Consider the following 21,164-nt stretch of genomic DNA (forward strand, 5'->3'; position numbering starts at 1 on the left):
GTCCACGCTGGTGTTCCAGAAGGAGCGGCAGGCGGGGATCGACCCTCGCCCCCGATAACTGACGGCGCTGGTTTGATGGGGGGCACCACGTTGTCAAGCGATGTCCGCTGTTCCGGAAATTCGTACTGCAAAGGAACAGCCTGTGATCGGCACACATCTGAAGTAAGCGGTCTCCGTTGTCCGTGCGTCTAGTGTCCAAACCAAGACGACTACCCAATCGGGCCTCAGCAGCGCTTAGTGTACCTACGTGGGCGTTCATATGACCAGCAACCACAACGATATCTGAGCTTTTAGCCTGTTGTAGAAGGGCACCTAGAGCGTCATAGAAACTGTCCTTGGCAGATTCAGAGCTACAGTCAGTTGTGGCGTAAGCAGAAACAATAAACAAGGTGCGATGAACCTCACTTCCTCTAGATTCTCTCACCGATGTTGCCAAACGAACCGCACAGAGGCGACTGTCAACGGGTATCCAATCAAGCAGAGACGCTTCCGCTCGTTCGCTCAATACAATACCCACCCCAGCATATCCAGCTGCAGCGGCCTCTGCATCACCAGAGGTGCGCAGTCGGAACCTGGAAGAGAGCGAGGAGACAGTCAGTTCGATTACAGTACTTGCGTCCTGCGTCCTTGTTTCTGACAGACAACATACATCAATACAGAGGGAATCCAGCGTACGCGCAACAGCCACCTGTTGACCTGCTTGCTTCAGTGTACGAACACTGAAGGTGGCTAAGTAGACAGTCTTTCAGGGTTTGAAAACAGACTTCGAAGTGTTTTGGGTTGTAACTGAACTCGGACGTGCAGAAGCTGAAGCTGAGTGTGATGCAGGGCGAGAAACACGGTCAGTCCTAGAGCTGGGACCTGCGGAGAAAGTATTCGAATTTGGGTGGGGGAGGGTGGAAGACGGAAAACGTGAAAGAAGGGGGGGCATCAGTAGTAGCATGTTTTCGCTTACCCGCCCTGCTGTATGCAGCAAGTAAGGCGATCCGGCTGATGGCACCACGCGACGGCCGATGTGGCATGAGTTTACATGTGTATGTGCAGTTCATGGTTGTACGTGGGTTGGGATACTGTCTGGGCGCCCACACCTAGACAGGAGGACGATTAGGGTCCTCAACCTAAGCCTTTGGCTCAAAAGCCTAACCGCAAGGCGGCGGTGTTTGGCGGGAAATCCAAATGCATTACCATTTCTACGGAGCAAGTCGCCACATGTTCCAGCCCCCAACCTGGAGGGCCAGGAGACTGGGTTCGTCGGACTCTACCCATCTTCGTGACGGAAAAGGGGCACGTTCACGGTTTTCGACGATCCACAGAGTTAAAGAAACCGTCGCTGGACATCTGAAAGAGTGATGCCGTTCTAAAATCTGTCCCAAAGCACGGGTACGGTCGCCAGGGTTTCACCAGTCCGAAAAGGGTGTCTTGTCGTGTTGGAGGGATGACAGCGCGCAGGAATTCCGTTGACGACAGTCTGCTACCATTCTTCTCTGTTCCATTCTTCCAGAGACTATGTTGTAGGAAGCCAGTTATCTAAGCTGATCAGCCCATGCCCAAAAAGACAACTCTGCGAACTGATTAACATTCCATTTTCCCGTATAATATTTCGCTGAGACCTACCTTCTTTTTGTCGGTTGATCGAAGCAGCTTAAACACACGGCTACTGCCTGTAGTGGAAGTCTTCTCCTGGACCTTCACAATCCACCAGCATTCTGTCATCCTTCAAACTCTTGATTACCCGGCGTTTGACAGATCTTCGTGTGCCGCCGTACTAGTTACTGGGATGACTTTTTACTAGCAGCATCAAGGGCTGATCTCGTTGCTAGTCAGTATTCATTTCGTCGGGTGGAATTACCTGGATACAGTTCGTGGCTTTTTCCAATCGACTTCATTCAACCACCAACCAATCTCTGTCATCAGCATAACTGTGTCTTCAACAGCTTTCCGGCCAGATCGGCTAGCTACTGAAATTCACCGAAGTTGATTAACAGAGTCGCACTGTTTCGGCACGTATAGTGCTGACGGGAAGCGATACGATAACTGGGCTCGCGTAATGGCATGGTCGGAGTGAGGCTGCGTACCCGAAGGGAAGGGAATCTTTAGTTGATTCTCTTGAGGGACCCTTCTCGGAACCAAGCACTCAATAGTCCGATCCACTTGGCCTGTTCCCAGGGTGCCGGTAGAAAGGTAGTTATTTTCCACCCCTGTTGTGTCTGAGCATACCAATTGCCTTCTAAGCAGTGCCAGACTCTTTGGTTCTACATGCATTTCGACCGTATTGGGGAAATACGTCACCGGTCACGGCCAACAACTGGCCGATGAAAGTGTGTGGGTTTTTTTTGGCCAGCGTTCTCTAACCCATCCTTGTGCGTGGGAAGACAGCATCGCTGCTTCCACAAAGATGGACATACTAATCGATTGAAGGAGACGCCTTACTGCCTTTACACTCCTATCGTAGAAGACAGTACGATTTTGCTACCGGACCACCTCGTATAACGGTCATCTGCAGTTCTTTGTCAGTCTGCTTACCATCGGTCTTCTTTGATAAACTGAGTCTTGGCAAGCGTAGCCTTATTGAAGCCTACTGTGGCTTATTGCAGCACGGAGGCCCCACCACGACAATTCGTCGAATGTGAACTGGGGTTCCTCTCAGGAAGCGATACCCCAGGGAATATCGTCTTCGGATCAAGACGACAACTGGTTCCTACAACGACAACCATCTGCTTGAAGTCAGCATTCGATCGTGGTCTCAAAGCATTCCGGATAGAAATACCACCAAACTGTTTGGGTTGCACTCCCTCCTTCCTTCCGTGTCACGCATTAAAAAGTAGGCTAAGACGCAGGGTGTGTCAAATTTTGTAAGACAATTAACAGTAATCTAACATCGCCTGCTACCTAATTTAAATTACCGCTGAAGTAAAATTCTGAACGAACTGTCACGTAACCAGACTTACGGGTGTCTGACGCCAAACTCAATAAAGTATTTTGTGATGAGACGTGAGACATCCGTGAGGTCATGTCCTTCAGTGAGAGCCTCGTAACATGAATTTTTACTGCGCAAAAGTTTAGTACTCCGTTGGAAATAACAAGCCCCCCAGTTGAGCAGTCCATCCTACTTCAAACAGAGGGAAATACGCATGAGTATGCAAGAGTAACTGACAGTGTCCTGCAACTTGCCTGAAGGATCAACTTTTTAGAAGATATAAGGCTGGTAGTGGAAGTTCTGGCTGAAGCAATTTCCCTAACTGAGGTAATAATGGGTATTGGAAGCATCTCAGGAAGTATTGATCAGCTTACTGTGGACGTATGCTAGAAAGGTACTGGGTTGAATGCAAGCCGGCTTGTCTTGTGTTTGAAGGGCACAAGTTAACTAGCTGTAGCCCATGAGGCCAATCGTGAATAAATTTTTTCAAGCGGTACACGGATCAGGGCGATACAGAATAGTGCGTAGTAAAAAGCTGACAGGAGAAAATATATGACAGTATCCCGAATGCGAATATCAAGAACAGTGGATAAGAAAGTGAGCAGCCAGGGAGTAGGCTAGAAAGCTGGTTCGGATGGCCGGTGATGGGCGTGTGATCGGTAGCAGTTGTTAAACTAGATCGGTAGTTCTGTAGAGAAACTGGCGGGCAGTCGATTTGGGCGGCAAGCATACAGGATTTATCGATTCCAGTTTGTCTTCGATCACGCGCTAGTTGACCAGCACGCTGTACCAATTGGACAATCTCCGCACCTGTATAACCGTTCAGATCATGCTCCGCGAATCTTTTAACCCAATCGGTTTCAAGCAAGTTTTTGTCCAGAAGAGCACGCTTGGTTAGCTCTAATCGAACGATAGCGGCTCGCGCAGTGGAGTCTGGTGGAGGGATTTCAAGTACAAGGTCGAAGCGGCCTGCTCGACTTAGAGCCTGAAATTCAAAGAAAGTAAACGTCTTCAACAACAGAAGTAACCTCTGCGATCCACAATTTGGATGCACGCTAAATGCTTTTCCAATTGATTAGACAACCGGAATTACCGGAATATGACGATTACAGTGAGTGACTTACGCTCTCTCTACAAATGACCAGTTAGTGTTTCGGTAGACTGTGTAGTACGTGGTAAGCGAAACATGCTGTTAACCTTGTGGAATTCAAACCGAATAACTCGAATCAGATAACTCGAGTACATCCAACGAGCTCACTAAATAAAGTTCTTAAGTAGGATGTAATGTTGATGGAAGTTCTAGGGCCAGGCCTAGTTGATGAAGGATGAATAAAACATTCAAGCTCGATCACTTTTCAAGTTGATCGCTCATATGTAGTTGGACGGCGATCGAAAAATGACCTAACTAGACCGTGAAGGGGTTGTAATTTAGCTTTTGCAGGATGATTGACTTAACTTCAGTCGGTGCCGCAGTGAACAACTGCTTTCCGTTGTGATTACAAAGAGGCTCATCATTTTCGCTTAACCGAAACAGGAAATGATAATGTGTATGTCACAATGAACCGCCAATGTCCCCAGTAGGAAAATTCACGGAGTAGTGGGATTTTGAGGCTCTAAGTCCGAATTTTATACTGTACATAGGGGGCGAACCCGATAAGCACCATTCGGTCGTTTCGTGCTTATAAGGTCGAGACGCGGATCAAGCCTGAAAGATCCCGGGAAGGAGTTCGAATACCACCGTTCAGTTACGGGTGTAACAGTATGTACTACTGATGAAGAATGCAATTAGTCTGCGGTCTGATGTCCAAGGTCCCTTTCCCCGCATTTGATGGAAGGTGAAGGTTACTGTAGAATCTATAGAATCGCTTTTCATTATTCGTATACTATTGCTTACTAATCGACGAGCTTCCAGGAGGGTTCAAGAAGGCGCTTGAGAATGTTCAATTTTAAAAAATTCTGTGCAGATGAGATGTTTACTTTTGTGTCTAGTGTGGCTTGTTTATTTATTAAGCACATTCGCAGAGAAGCGCATTCTTCCGTGCCGATCAAGTAGACACTTGAGTAAAATGCAGGGGCAAACAAACAATTCCACTGTTCGGACAGCCAGATAATCTACAAAGAGCAGAGTATCGATATGGTAGTTGAAAACTCACAGAATCCAATTTGTCCATACGGTTTGTAGCTCCGATAAGAATAACCTGTCCGGATTGGCCTTCTACTCCATCCATGGCCGTCAACACTTCGCCGAGAACACGTTCACTGGCCCCGGATTCACTGCAAACAGATGGAATGTAGGCTACTGAACGGGGTTCGAAACGAGAATCCTTTTCTAAGGGTAAACGACAAAAGTTTGTCTCCAAAGCCACAATTTTCTTGGGAATAGGAAACTCATGACGAACTGTACAGTACAGCCCTGAATAGCAATAAGTCAAGCAACAAAGCAAACCAATAAGAGAAAAAGGCATTTCATTACAATCCTTAAGGATGCCTTCACCGTAATTGAACAGGGAGCTTCATCGTCAACTTGGAAGATGAGAACTCAGCTAATGTTCTACCACACGTTTCGCATTTAAAAATCTAAAGACCGAGGTGTGCAGTTATAAGATAGTTTAGAATCTAAACATGAAATGCATGTGGGCGGCGGATAAGATGTCGACGATGTTTCACATGGAGGGCAAGGAGGTCATTTTTTTAATCCAGAAAAACCTGCCCCAACAGTCAAAGTTGTTTATGTCATGGCAGAATAGGAATGGCGAATAGGAAATGCGGTGACTTCTTCTCAACACAACGTTCCTTTTAAGATGGATGAAAACTCTTCGACCGCCCTGTACCGGTTTCGTCCTCCTTGAAGCTAACCTGGTAGGCGCAGTCCTATTTCGTAGCTTGAGTGAGCTTGTATGAACGGGATATTCAACTGAAGACCAACTGGATATCTCATCTGCGATATCCTTCAACTGTATTCGCTGCTCAAAGAGCACCTCATGTTTAGCTTACAACATTTGCATCGGCTAAAATGAGGGAACCCTCTAATTCATATCCACTATGTGCGTAAGTGTGGTCAGTGGCCGCATGGCGTTGCGGTTAACAGGGAAAACTATCAACCAAAGCGAAGCATAGCCGATTCTGCTACATCCAGTTAATGGGTCCCAATAAAAACGTAACGATCAGTGGATTGCTTTCATGGACAAACTGATTTCTGCCTCTGTTGGTAAAATCCGCAAAACTAAGTCTCATTGATCTTCTGCTTATCAAGTCCAGTGTGTCCTATTAGAAAAATCCACTTGACTACAGGCTGCAGGTGATGACTGAGGCGAGTTAAACGGGTGTAGACAGCGTATAATCACGGTCATTCGTGGTCAACAGACAGGCTGCTCGGGCTACCAAAACAGCTACTGTAGTCCCCACACACAATCCAAAAAGCCACTGCTACGCAATCAAGAAGGATACTGAACACATGAATGCATGCTTACAGCAATGTATTTCTGAAATGCGGTTCTTTGGGTTGAGAAAATATACGTGGAGAGTCTACTCACGTTAACCAAAATATTGCTAAAGCAACCAGTCGCAACTTTTGGTCTTTCTCATTTCCTCCTATAGTTGATACATTTGGAGGCACCAAATCAGGAAACGCGCAGATCTCTGCTTAACTTTTTGTCGGTAATTCCTTTATTCCCATGGCCCTACATATCTGACTCACCTTCGCAGATTAGTAAGTACCCCGATGGATAGTCACCGTTTCCTGTCAGAACTGAACACTTCGAAACTATCTCACTCCGACGGTATCTGTGAGGTTAACTGTGCAATGGAACGCGCACCAATCATTTCAAAGCTTTTTAGTGTATCACTATCTACTGGTATTTCCTTCCAAAATGGAAAAGAATTCTGATTCCCATTACTAGACGCTGCTCCGCCAATGACCTCAACAAGTGTCGGCTATAGACGTAATACACTACTCATAAGGTTGCTGGAAACTCCTCGACTGCCCATGACCGGTTATGCCCTTCTTGGAACTGATCACGTAGGCGCAGTCGCCGGGTTTCCGTCAACCTTATGTTCTACTTGAGACCAAGTTGCACGAAACTAGCGAACTATACTCATTTACAAACAAATTTGGTTTTCCGAGAGACTCACCTGGACCTCTCATTTATGATATTTTTAAGCAACTGAATATTCTGCATCAGGCCGCCTCATGTTTCAGTTGTTATGACATTAGAGAGATTTGGGAGATCCAAATGGGTTCTCAGTGAGTCTCTCGAAAAACCGAATTTGTTTGCAAATGAGTGTATTTCGCTAACTGTCGGCTCTTTCTTACCTATGGTTCAATCAAAGCTCCTATACCAAATCTGAAGAAGCAACGGCTCCGTGATCTTCAAGACAACGTTGTCTTGAGCTTAGTAGTAGCATGGGTTCGGGCACCAGGGTTACACGTCGACATGTTGGATCATGTATCGCAAGTTTGGTCTACACCACTGAACTTATCTAGTGGAATAAAAGTGTTTGCCCTAGACACCAAACCTTCTTACTGAGCTTCCTATGTATGGACGTGTGTGGATCATTTGAACCGAAAACTTCCTTCACAGTGGTTCAATACAAACAGGCATGCGGCAACTCTAGAGTTCCACGAGGATCTGTTCCTTCCCAGAAACTGTTATTTCTTTGTGGAGAAAAACATCTATCACCCATTATCTCTCTGAATCCATGACGCCTCAGAAAACATCGAATGCTTATCTACGCCTTACAACCCCCAGCGCTCTGTTGCACCTTGACTGTGATAACCGAGCCCAAGTCATTATTGCTCTGAACGCCAACCCACAACTGGGGTTCATCAAATTTAGTAAAACACAACCTTCCCAGGTCCTTCCACCCTGACGTCTTGTTATATCTGCTGATTCGTCAATCTGTGGTATCTGCTGCTGACCCGCTCCAGTGCCTAGTGTCGGAGAGAAAAGACTCACAGATGGGAACACAACAGCTGTATTCCGAACAAGCGAGTGAGTGAGAGAGCAAAAGTTACAAAGGCCCCACGCTATTTAAAGGGGACTTTCTGACATTGATCCAGGCTGTCTGATAGGCGTTAGTGATCACCCATCAACATCGATCGTGCCTCTGTGAAAAGCCTGAACGCTGATCACATTCGGTCATGCTTCTGTGGCCCGCAAGACCACTCATCAGGTTTTGCTGAATTGATTGAATGATTGACTGGCCTGGATGCTTCCCGGCCTTCCTGTTGAGTTTTTGGTGGAGCAGTAGGTTGCGGGCGCTCTGAAAATGCTTTCAGGAATCTGACCTTCCTGATACGTATATTAAAGGGATTACTACCAATTACCGTTCCTTGTCGTTCACCCTTATTGGTCTTCACAATGAATTACCAAGGCTATTACACGCCAGTGCTTGCAGCGCAACCACCCGTGAAAGTTGGTTACCTTTTTGGGTACACAAATTCTTCACTCCTGCCCAAACTATCCTCCTTCATTCATTCCAAATTCGTCCTAAAGTACCTCCGTGGGGTTTGGGGTGCGACCCTTTCTTCCTAATCGTCCATACTTTATTCCATTTGACGTACACTCCATCGACACCGTTTCACTTAATGATAACCTACGCCCCGGCGGACCTAGTGCTTTCTACTTCATTGTACCGTTATTATAAGGAAAGGTGTTCATCGGAGCTTGTTGGTTTTCTCTCTTTTCCCATGCTCTACAACAAGGCAATATGCTTTGCTCATCTACTACTTATCTGACTGCTTCTCCCCTTCTTTTTTTCGGGAACTTCCCGTCTATGGAACTGTTTGCCATTCTCAGCCTTCCGTGACCCAGCTATTCTAACGTTAACATCCATCTCAATCCGCATTGAAGTCCGTGTTATTTCAAGCACAAGTTGTGTTGTTTTTCACTTTGTCGTGAAAAGCCTCTGAACACAAGTCCTTCCACCGTACTTCATACCTACGTAATAAAACACCAGTCTTCAGATGCAATAACAAATCAATGCAAGGACTGAGCTGTTCAGGTGATGTGTTTTTGGACGGGAGGTTCTTAACACTATAAAAAATCCTCTCCTAAAAAGAATGAAGAGGAAACAATCCAAAGGAGGTAAAACAACTACCCGTACAAACCCAGTAGGAAACTGGAAAATCGTGAATGCTCATCACGGTCAACAATATAAGAATAAAATAGCAGAAAAACTCGATCAGAAAAATACCTTGAGCTACGCGAAGGTAGAAGTAAATCAATTTCGTCAATGAATAGGATGGCAGGAGCGGAGGCACGAGCTTGAACCAAAATTCGCCGCATATTGCGCTCACTATCACCCACATATCGGCCAAATATGCGTGATGCTTGGATAGCGATTAGAGGAAGTTGACACTCGGTGGCAAGAGCTCGAACAAACATAGTTTTCGAGCATCCTATAAAAGAATGGGGAGAGAACAAGACTTCCATTGAACAACACGCTTGAAAACACGGCCAACCGCACAACTATAATATACGTGGGAGCGGGAATCGATATCCTCAGCACACGCTGGAGCACTAGGAGGTGTAGGCGAACACCAGTAACCACCTGAGTAGCCGGTGACCAAGTGAAAATGCAAAATAACTGTACTTCTAGAACCTCGTTTCTGTTAAGTTCGGACAAAATTGCTCGTTCACTTGAAGCATGCCAAAGCCATCATGTCTTATCTACCATTAAACCAATAAGCTGTCTTCCTAGAGCAGTCAAGCAACAGCTCTAGGCGGGTGGGTATCCGACCCGATGACATACTCAACTCACGCATAGAATTCCATGGTAGATGTTTCATTATTTGGTAAAAAAGAAGCGCGGTGTGAAAAGACTAAGCTCATTCAGCGATTTTACGATTGCGAGGTTAAGTTATTGAATCATGAATCCATAACAGAACTCGTCAAGTTTCCTCGATCAGCGTCATGAACCTATTCAAAATTTTCTCCCGCAAACCAAATCATAAATGATGAGCAGAGAAAGTAGGTTGAAGGTCCTCAGGTTATACATACTGAAGGTTTTGAAAGCTGTCAAACGACCAAAAATGATTACCTATTCGGTATGTGAGCTCAATAAACATAAGCTTACCAGGGGGACCATGAAACAGGATGCCGCGGGGAACGCGCAATCCTAATGCGGCGTCTGTTCGTGCCTCAATTCCATCGGGTTTCGCAGCATTCGACAATCGATTTTGCACAATACTGCGCAGTAAATCTTTCAAGCGGTCGTATCCACCTATATCTTTCCAATGCAGGGGGTCAAAATGGCTCGTGAATTGTGATATGTTTATCTGAAGATAGGAACGCGACTCAACGGCGAGTACATCACACAAGTCTTCGAGGGTCCCCACAACGACCGAAGAATCACCAGCATTTGCCACCTGTGAGACATTCCGGCAACATTTGGACAAGAAAGAGGCGAAGCCAACCTGCACGAGACGGTTTAAGTCCCTACAAGTAAAAAGTTCATAAAATGAATATGACAGACCGATAACGCAGATATTTTGGCTGTTCCAAAAAAGCAGAGAGATGTCTCTGCACGAATCCACTTCAAGCATATATGAGGGGCGCAAAATTATTCAGATTGTATTTAATAAAAAGCACACTAACATCCTATCTGTACGACCGGCAAACGAGAGTAGCAATCCAAAGTGTGTACTGGTGTGGTGGATTACCAAAGTAACCGCCAGTACCACTGCTCGCATTTACGCTCAAAACATTCACAAACGAATCCAAATGAAGATATCTGGATTCAATTGGTTACAACGTAATGTTGTCAGTCGTTTCGGACCTTGCCAAAAAAGACTGTATTCATCCGAGTACCGATAGGTCACGGAAAATGTGGCGAACAACTAGGCTGGACAACATCGAGCCCGGAAAAAACTCACTGGTTAAGGCGCACACGTAGTGACCGGAAGGTCGGTGGTTCAAACCCCACCCCAGCATTTCCACTGCTTCTCGAGAGTCTGGGGCGACCTGGAAGTACATCAGGTTTCGTGCTTTCCAGTGTCACCGAAAGGGTTTTACAGCTGAACGAGTATTATCATTATTATTATTATTGTTACTAAGCTTAACATCAGCTCTAAAACAGTACACCAAACAGAACAACAAACGCCGTGGGTCCGTACCTTTGCGGCTTATTAACCAGCCGTAAACAATTACATAGGTCCTGAAAATATATTCATTTAGTCAGTTGAAGGGCCGGGTGATAAAAAACGACAAAAACATTAATCCATGATTATCTCACAAATAAGGCCTTCAAACATCATTTTTGCCAACCCAAATTTATACACAATCGGTACAAAGCCAGCAGATTGCAGGTATTGTCCACTCTGTGTAGCGCACACACAAATCGATGTATCCATGCTTTACAATGCACTGAATTTCTTTTACTGATCATGAACAAGCAGCTTCAGAGAGATGGAACATCCTCCGCTGGAAAGTGACATAACGTAGTGGACAGAATGTATTCACTAACAGGCTCGGTTTGAAAAGTGGTACAATACTGCACTCCAAAGAGAAACACCTCAGGTATGCGAATTTCACTACCCTGAACTTATGCTCCCTTCCCTGGCCAGATACCTGTCCCTTCTTAACGAACTGACATGTAGACTTACCATGTTGATGCACTTATGCATGAATACCTACAGTCTTTTCTTTCATTCAACACACTGAAAAATTGCTAGCAATATCCGCGCACAGCTGAGCTGCGTAAACGAGTGAGGCAAATGTTGGAGAGGGTTCAAATAAACAACGTCCTATCTAAAAGGAAATACATCCGTCTGGGAGTCACTTTTATGTACTAATTTGAAGTAGTAGAGTAAGACACGCTGTATCCTCAGTCAATCAATCGTTCAGTTGTAACACCCTTTCGGTGCCTAGCTGCCGTACTACCAGAACGGAGCACGAGGGCTTGGATACTGCCAGGTTGCCTAAGCCTAGATAGGGGAAGTCGGGATGCAGAATTTGGGTCCGAACCACAGACCTTCCGGTCAGTAACCTAACCTTCATGACAACGCAGGAGAGAAAAGTCTTAAGGATTGCGATGTGCAAAACCAACCTGGGAGTGTATCCATGTAATTTGGATGCCAGATGCGCCAACCTATCCTCTGCCTCTGGTCGTCCGAAAAATGTCTTCACATTGAAGAGCGTAATTGGATTATCTGAAGGAAACCCCGGGAGGGCCGCTGTGGAACAGGCCACTAAACGAAGGGAAATCTGGTGTCGTAGGATTTTGTATCTGTTGTGTGCATCGGGTAGAGATACAAGAATTCTGCGATAGAACATATCTCGTCCCTCAGCAATGTTGAAAATCTCGTCGGTTGTTGTTGCGGTCGCTAGAACAAAACGGTTCACAGTGCCACCGAGTTCCTTCAGAGCATCCACGAACTCAAGAAACATATCTTTCGCGGCGTTCTGTGGCAAAACTGAGTTGCTTTCTTCCGAAGGTGTTACATCATTTTCGTCTGACCCAGTCTGGCTGTCAAATGCCCAACGGTCAACATCAGGCAGGAGAAAAACCACAGGTTGCGAAACAGTGGCTGTCCTGATCCCAATTTTCGTTTTGAGCCAATCCGAGAAAGCATTGGTTATTTTTTGGTCACGCCTTTTACTTCCCATGATAGATCGTGCAACTTGTGGTGTCAGCGTGATAAACTGAATTTGACTGAACAGATCCTGAAAATTAAACATTGATTATTTCGGATCGGTCTAGTAAGAGAGCTGTTCATGAAAAATGTTACGCAAATTAAAATATCAGTCGTACGGAGAACAGCATTAAACATAAACTGTGTTTGGGAAGAAGAATGGTTTCGTAAGTTGACAAATTGGGATAACGCCACGCTAACGGTCAATCACCAAAAGTATTCTCACCAATCCAAAGTGGAACGAACCTTATGAGTCACAGAAGCCTGAAAATATGTGGTAGCATTTAGCATTGACATAATTGAAAGAAGTTTAAACCGTAGACACCAAGTTCATGAACAGTCAGGTACAACAACACAGTCCTGATCAGCAACGAATAACATACCACATCTGATGTTTCCGTGAATAGTCTTTCCGATGTGCCAAACTTTTGTAGAAGACTGGCCTTACCACATCCTGGAAGGCCGTACAGCAGGATTCCATGTTCCACATCTCCAAATGACCTGTTTAAGCACAACGTGCTGATAGCGAAGTCGCGAAGGCAACCACATAGGAGCGATTCAAGGGATTCTAAGCCAAACAGTTCATTTTCTTTATTTTCCTCAACATCTGTGCGACCAGATGATACGTGTTGCAAATCATCAAATTCAATCTGAAGCTTCGTTGAGGGACCGATCTTAAATGCAGGCAAGAAAGGGAAGTGGTCGTGTCAGTTTGGAGGAGCTGGTCGTCCTCGCCATGTTAACCATGCAGAACAATATACAATACAATCCACATTAATAACAGACTACCAGCGCATTGTTTCTGATCAAGTCGAAAAATATTATCATCTCAAAACACCAAAACAATTTCTAAATAATTAACACAACACTTGGAAGACTCAGAGCACTAAGGTATTCAGCAAATACATTGGCTGCGAATTCGTTGTTTTTCTGTGGCTTGGACTAATCTGGTCTGTTCCAAAGAAGATAAACATTTTCTATTCCCTACTCCTTAGTGTCTCAGCAATCAAACGCGCAGATTCCAGCAGCTAGCTAGCGTTCTCTACAGATTTTTGTCAGGAAGCCTATGGTTCCGAAAGTATTTTTGCTAAGTGCCCAGGCACGGATTGTCAAAGAAGAGGTCGGATGCCGGTGAAATGAGTACTTTGATCCTTTTTGGAAATCATCAGGTGGGCACTTCACTCCCTGGTATGTCCCGTATATATAGTCAATCTTGATTTCAATATACTGAAATTGTGTTAACGAGAAAATACAGATTTTCTGATTAACGCTATTCTTACACCGAATGTGTTGCACAAAGGCACTCTGACGTCTCAGTAGGGAGGATATCCGTAGTCCATTGCGGTGATATAACATGCAACTCATCCACCCAACGGCGAACTGATGTCTCGGCAAACGGTGATAAAAAGTCTGCAAGTCACTTACCACGCTTGCGGAACGGATCAGCTGTCACCTGATAAACTAACAACTCATTAGGTTGCTGAAAACTCTTCGACAGCCCACTACCGATTTCTCACTGTTCGGGACTCACCCATTTTCCATCATCGAGGAGTTATCAGCAGCCTCATGAGTAGAGTATCTTGTCGAGGAAAGCCTGCGATATCCCAACTATCGTACCAACTGAAACATGAGGTGACACTTGTACACTAGATTCATTTGAGGGATCTCACAAATGAGAGGTCCAATCGAATCTGCCGTGATCAATATAATTCACATATCCACAAACTGCATAGAATTTGACGCTCGAGTAGAGCATACAGTCGACGGAACCTCGGAGACTATGTCTACATGATAAATACAAAGTGACACCGGTAGTGGTCTATCGAAGAGATTTCAGCAACATAATGACTATCGTGTCATTCTAACAAAATATGCTCACCTAGTATTCAACCGGACAAGAAAGCTTCCAGCTCACTCCTTAAGTCGTCATCATCGGCGGCAGCAGCAGCAGTACATCACTGATGCATCGTCGCCGTACAACCATATTTTATCTGAAAGCCTTATTGTAGAGAAAAAATAAAAGTGGGTGAGGAATGTACTTAGTGCAAACCTACAACAATCACTTCGAGGAGCCTACCCCTCCAGACATTCATTCAGATACTCTAGAAGGAAGCCGACAACATGAACGCAATTGACATAGATTATCAGACGTTTCTTGCAGTGTCTCGAACCATGCACAACAGGGGATCACGGAACCCCGTCCCGGAAGGCGAGCTGGACCGACAGTATTCAAACTTTTCCTACTTGCCTGTATTATCTCCTTGCAAGGTCAAAGGTTGGTCACCTCTCTGCTTGTGGCACTGAACTGGGTACCGTAAACAGCACAACTGAACACTCACTCGTTCAGTCTCAGATGACTTGCAGTTCCTTCACAATTATTGCTTGTATCCTGATTCAATGACTATCACGCACCCCTGAGTTCTCCCTTAACCTAGGAGAAAATTGCGTAGCCCCCAAACAACTTCGCTTTTACGAACTTGTACGTACAAGAGACCTACCATGAAGGTTTAGTAATCGTCACTCGCTCTCCGCCCACAGCCCTGTTTGGTGAAAGCTCCATTTTATACATCCACCTCAAGTTTGAACTTTTACGCTCACCTACATCGACATTCAGGAATGTATCCCATTCGTCTGGGACCTTCAATGAAGTCCCCCAGCGGTTGATCTGTGCGCCATATTGTTTGATGACTGACCTCCTTTTCCGTCAACTATTCGTAGATGCATATGTCTGCAATTGTTGTCACACCTACTTGCCGCTAAAAATTTCCTATTACAATATTCACTATACCGTCTTGCTCTCGCTATCCAGTATCCGATATCCACATCATCCTTCCTAAGTTCCCCATGCAAAATGAACGCCGCAGTGAACTTTTCAGTAGAAAAGACCGTATTGCGCCATATACACCACACAGAAAGTCTGTATCCTTAATTCATTATTGAGCAGGCTTATGGAGTACATGAGCATATGGATGCGTATCTGATCTTTCAGGTAGTTATCACTTCAATTACAGTGCGCGAGACTGGATGGGGCAGAGAATTTTTGAAGAAACCCAACAAATTAGAGTTAAAAATTCTTTATCGATGACTATCAACTGGCTTCATACATGTGTTTAAAAGGAAAAGTCGACAGAAACACACGCATACTACAACAAAATAACCCAGTCACTCGATCCCACTCAACGAATGTTCAAAAAGCTCCACTAAGATGCATCGATTCCGTCGAGGTACAAATGAAGCAAGTAGGAAAGATAATGGAATGTTTTAACTGGATGTTTTGAGGTTGCTGACTAACGTTCCTCTGGTCGAAACAACTAAGGTTCTTTGAAACCACCTCAATGGGGAGTACACTGAAAGTGGGTCGCCCAACCTGAAGTTCGAGGGACTACTTTTACGCTGTCCCATGGTGTTCAATTTCTTTCTAACAAAGTTTTGTGCAAGTAAAAAGGGTTTTCAAGGGATTGCCACGCGGTCCCTACCACCTGACCTAATTGTGACCGTGCCGGAAAGAAGTAAACCACAGGAATCAGTCGTTAGCTTCTGTTACTAGCATCAACATGAAACTGAATCTTTCTGGTTAGCTGGTGTCAATATTGATCTAGATGATTTGCTAGTCACTTTCAACAGCATACATCCTAGGTACCTCAGTTACTCAGCTACCAGACGGCGCACTGCAGTGCAGAACGCTTTGCAAACAAGCTCGGAGAGGTCAGCTTACCAGGTTTTGTGCAATCATAGAGGCACAACCTAGCCAAGAACTCACATGATTCGCCCAACTGACGTACTACAAAACGAATTGAACGTAATAAGAAGTGTGCTACGAGAATATGTTTGACTGTACTGGCTTTTGACGGAAATCTCCAACAAAACTCTCCTAACCATTGATTTTGAAGGGCTCATTACCTCGATCACTGTACGAACGAGACTCAGTAGTAGGCAACTAAATAATGCAACTACAGACACATTAAAAGGCGCCCGATAACTCTACTAAATTATAGGCCGGCCGGTTATTGTTACGAACAAACTATGCCAGTGGCTAGTTGATCATTCGGATTTGTTTGTAACGCACCTTAAACGGTCGTATGGGGCGAGGGCTTTCTAGCCGCATAGGGAAGAGCTGTCCATACCGTTCACTTCTACAACCGAAGACTCGGCGGGGTCACCATAGTCGCTCACTCGGTGGACACGGGCCACAAGACAGATATGAGGCTTTCTATTTGATTCGCAGGGTCGCGCTCAATCACTCGGAAGTCGTACTTACAAGAAAACCTGAGAATTCCCATGACCCATCCCTGCTAGAAATGGTGGCTAATCAATGTCAATTTTTTCAGTTTCTTTCCAGATCGTCCGATTGGACGCTTAGAAGTATAGGAACCTTGGAATACTTGCGGTAGATCAGCATGAGTTCCCTCCCTTATACACATTTTTCTATTCTTCCACAATAGACTTTAAATATAGTTGGACAAACTTTGTGGTTGTACGGCAGTCAAGCATTTTTGTCAAGATTGATATTGCTGTCCCTGATGATGATGCACCCTGGAGGTGACTGTGAACGTTTGCATAAAGTTACACATCAAACCGCTTATGAACACACGAGACTGGCCACGCAATGCGGCTGACGGCCTTCAAACCGGCCGATCATTATGTTTGGTTCAGTGGCATGCCAGCTGTGACTTGAAAGAAGATGTACATAGGCGGTCGAGGAAGACGACGTGTGTTTCGTGTCAATTTTATCGTAGTACGTATACATGTTACCTGACTTTTGGACCTACATACTATATGTAAACATACAACAAACGCGCATCAGGTGACAGCCTGTTCGTTTCACAGAGTTGCTGGATGCTTTTCAATGATTTGATTTACCTAGTGGCGCTGACGCATATAGTTACTTCAATGAAAAAACAACTGGCGAGTTGTTAGTATCAGTCAGAATCATGACACAACGTTGAACGTTAGGGTTTCAGACTAGATTGCTACAAGGGTCTTAATTGATTAATTGAGCCAAACATTGACTGAGTAGTGGAAGAATAACTAGATTTCCCTAATATTATTGGGTACTCAACACAGCTGCACTGCAGTATTTCATTGACGAATTTGTTCTACATTTCTGGAGATGAATTCTGCTGAGATCTCTCGTAATAATAAAATTATGATCGCTCAGCCGTAATATCTTTCCGGTGGACTGCTGCCGTGCCACCTGAAAGAAAAGTAAGGTCTGGCATACTACTACGTTGCCCAATCCCAGAGATAGAGATCAGGTTCGAACTATGGGCCCTCTGGTCCGTAGGTTCGAGTCCTAAACACTGAGCTATCTTAGCCCCTATGATATGTACCGCACCATCAACTTTATCGCTTGTTCACTAATCTGCAACACTACAAACACGAACTAACATGTTTATCCACAGCGGTGCCAGTACCCTAGCTTCCGGCTATCATACTCTTTGCATATATGCTAATGTGTTCCACATGCAAGTATTCACCAGGACGCCATCTTAAGCACGCACTTCTCAAGCCGAATTCCAGCTGTCGTTATTTTCACGTGAACATGCATTAATTCTGGGTCGACTTCAGACACGTTTCCCAGGTCCCACTTTATGTGATCCAGTAAGGCTCACTTGGCCTACGAAGGTACATGGCTTTGATGAGAAATATTCATCTTCACAGCCTGGATCTGACTTCAGTAAGTTGGGTTCATACAACGGGTTAATAGATTTAAGCTCTTGCAGAGGGAATTGAAATTCCAGAGCAAATCGCTGTCTGGAGAAGTAAAAGGAGTTACGTTTAGCTGTAACACCCTTTCGATGTCTAGCTGTAATGTCATCCAAAAGAAACACGAGGGCATAGATATTGTCAAACTGCCAAATCCTAGACAGGGACAGTCGAGATACCGGGAATGGGTTCAAAAGACGAAAATTCCGGTCAGTAAGTTATCCCGAGCTAAGTTGTACTGACCACAACCCATACTCAGTATAAAGCGTGTACCGTCTTCGGTTTAGTTTTCTAGTCCTATGCGTGTGGGTCATTAGCCTACTTTCGTAGATAAAACTGTAACAGTTCGCCGGCAAAAGAGCAGCTGTGAACTTGACCAGACCATTGGCCATGTATTTCGGACTACCGATAAACGTAAAAAAATAAATCGTTTAGCTGTGGTACCCTTTCTACGCATAGTTATCACGCAACCCGAAGGAGACACTAGGGTTGTGATACTGTCTGGTTGCTCAAGCTTAGACAGCAGAAATCAAAAAGCCATTTGAAAAACAGGGACCTTTTTGGTAGTGGTTTTGCGACTACAAGGCTGAGCTATTTCGAGACCTGCTGGGCTGCCACCAAAAGATTATTCTTCTTGCCGAATTCCGAGTTACAAAGCGAGAGTTCAGCAATATACACGGTGAAAGGAATATAATCTATTGCGAAAAGCCGGGGTACTGTATGTCGCTCCCTGCGTTTGGCTGTGGATACTGTGTGACATGCCAGCAAACGGATGTCAAACACAACAGCACGGGTAACTTGTGGCAAAATTGCCTACACGAGCATTTGAAGGTTTAAAAAAACAGGTGAAGGTTCTGAAACTTACCTTAAATACTCCGAAATCAACCCGGGATACATCGAATTCGCATGGACCGGCGAGTTCAATTTTTTCGGTAGCACATAAGGCCGTCGCAGAAAAGTCATCAGGTTTGACATCCTTTCTGCAACAAAATAAATGATAACCGAAATCAAGAGCCAGCAATAGAAGAGGGAAATGGGTATCCGTCAAGGTATCGTTACATACTTGGTTTTATATTCTTTGGGTACAGGAACCGTAGAACTATAGGAAAGACCAGCAGTGGTTACCGCACTCAAAAATCGTACCGGAAGCCACTTGCCACAAATTCTGAAAAACTGAACCTGACCCAGAATCACGTGAACATTTTCTAAACGTTTGTTTCAAATCAGTAAGAACCAGAAAACTTACGCAGACGATACAAAAGACTAGATTCTAACAGTGGCAGAGTATGGTAGTCACAATCAGATCTAAAACAAGTGAACGATTAGCTGCATGGAAAACTTACAAAATTTGGACTTTTAGATACTTTGTCGTGGTCACGAATGACGGTCTCTGGATTTTCACATGAATATCGCTGGTCATTTGAAACCGATTAAATGCATCTTTCGACAGTTCCGCACGACCAGACACTGAAAAGCCTAGAATACAGGCATGTTCCTCATTCAGTACGACAACGTCGAACGCCATCAGCTGATTCACCCGTAGGAAATCTTCAGGCAAATACAATTCGGGCATGTCTCAGCCGAACTGCAGTATGAGAATACGAAATTTTCCAACGTGGCGACGTTCAAAGAGGAGACCAAGAAGAATGACAAAAACAATGTATCCAAGAAGTTGACAGCATGCAGTCCAAGATTCCTATGGATATTTCGTTCTGAAATTGAGGTAAAACTATGTGGCTTCATTCTGGTCGTACATTTTGCCATATTATGTCTTGCGCGCGCCTCGGAATTGGAAAAAGCTGTTTGTTTTAGTAAACGATAACGCGGTGCGCATCGCATGTAGTCAAGTCATCGTGGTTGGCGGTGCTGAATGAGCGCCTAAAATCAGTCGTTTGCTGATTCACCCAGCGTCCGTCTCGCAATCGTTCCATTGCGAATTCGCTGCTTTCAGCCAATTCCAATTATAATTCTGACAAAGAGGGTGCCATAGACCTGAAGATAACTCAGATTCTCCACCGGCAAAGGCTAAGGTTCACAGCAATACAAAAGGGATTGCACCGTACTACGACCGAATGCTCAAAACGGCCTGCTGTGCTTTCCGTTGTCAGATAGAGAAACGAACCGTTTGGAACAAAGATTACGGTTTTATTTCTGGATAAGCCATTCAGGGTTGGCGATTTCTACCCTTAGAAGGTTGAATACATATCAGGTGGGTAGACAAAACAGAATGGCATTTTAAAAAGTGACTGTTTCACGAATCTCTAATCCATGGATGGGCGAAAACAATCGTTATTCCAATATAGAAAGATCTGATCAATAGAAGAAAGTCGAAATTGATTTGGCCGAACCTATGGAGTCTTCGAAGTGGTCTAAATAAGACCATGAGAGTTACCACATTGCTATCCTGTCTAGGTGTGGGAGCCCTGGCAGTATCCCAGCCCTCGTACAACCATGACCTACACAACTAACAATAAACTCATGCCACATCGGCCGTCGCGTGGTGCCATCAGCCGGATCGCCTTACTTGCTGCATACAGCAGGGCGGGTAAGCGAAAACATGCTACTACTGATACCCCCTTCTTTCACGTTTTCCGTCTTCCACCCTCCCCCACCCAAATTCGAATACTTTCTCCGCAAGTCCCAGCTCTGGGACTGACCGTGTTTCTCGCCCTACATCACACTCAGCTGTAGCTTCTGCACGTCCGAGTTCAGTTACAACCCAAAACACTTCGAAGTCTGTTTTCAAACCCTGAAAGACTGTCTACTTAGCCACCTTCAGTGTTCGTACACTGAAGCAAGCAGGTCAACAGGTGGCTGTTGCGCGTGCGCTGGATTCCCTCTGTATTGATGTATGTTGTCTGTCAGAAACAAGGACGCAGGACGCAAGTACTGTAATCGAACTGACTG

General features: G+C 44.9%; 2 protein-coding genes across 2 annotated transcripts; one reads left to right on the forward strand and one right to left on the reverse strand.

The window, feature by feature from the left end:
- Nucleotides 1-3,277: 3,277 nt before the first annotated feature.
- T265_08088 (hypothetical protein) lies at nucleotides 3,278-19,830 on the reverse strand (the record flags this gene model as incomplete). The annotated part of the gene is made up of 10 exons (XM_009173787.1): nucleotides 3,278-3,902; nucleotides 5,071-5,191; nucleotides 9,113-9,317; nucleotides 9,995-10,356; nucleotides 11,966-12,582; nucleotides 12,935-13,225; nucleotides 19,123-19,237; nucleotides 19,321-19,462; nucleotides 19,504-19,562; nucleotides 19,601-19,830. The coding sequence occupies 10 exons, from the start codon at nucleotides 19,828-19,830 to the stop codon at nucleotides 3,420-3,422; spliced, it is 2,625 nt and encodes an 874-aa protein (XP_009172051.1).
- Nucleotides 11,915-18,499, forward strand: T265_14471 (hypothetical protein; the record flags this gene model as incomplete). The annotated part of the gene is given in 4 exon segments (XM_009173801.1): nucleotides 11,915-12,055; nucleotides 14,658-14,826; nucleotides 18,046-18,228; nucleotides 18,234-18,499. Coding segments are annotated over 4 exon segments (759 nt in total).
- Nucleotides 19,831-21,164: the final 1,334 nt, after the last annotated feature.

This window comes from Opisthorchis viverrini, assembly GCF_000715545.1.
Source record: "Opisthorchis viverrini unplaced genomic scaffold opera_v5_199, whole genome shotgun sequence".
NCBI lineage: Eukaryota > Metazoa > Platyhelminthes > Trematoda > Opisthorchiida > Opisthorchiidae > Opisthorchis > Opisthorchis viverrini.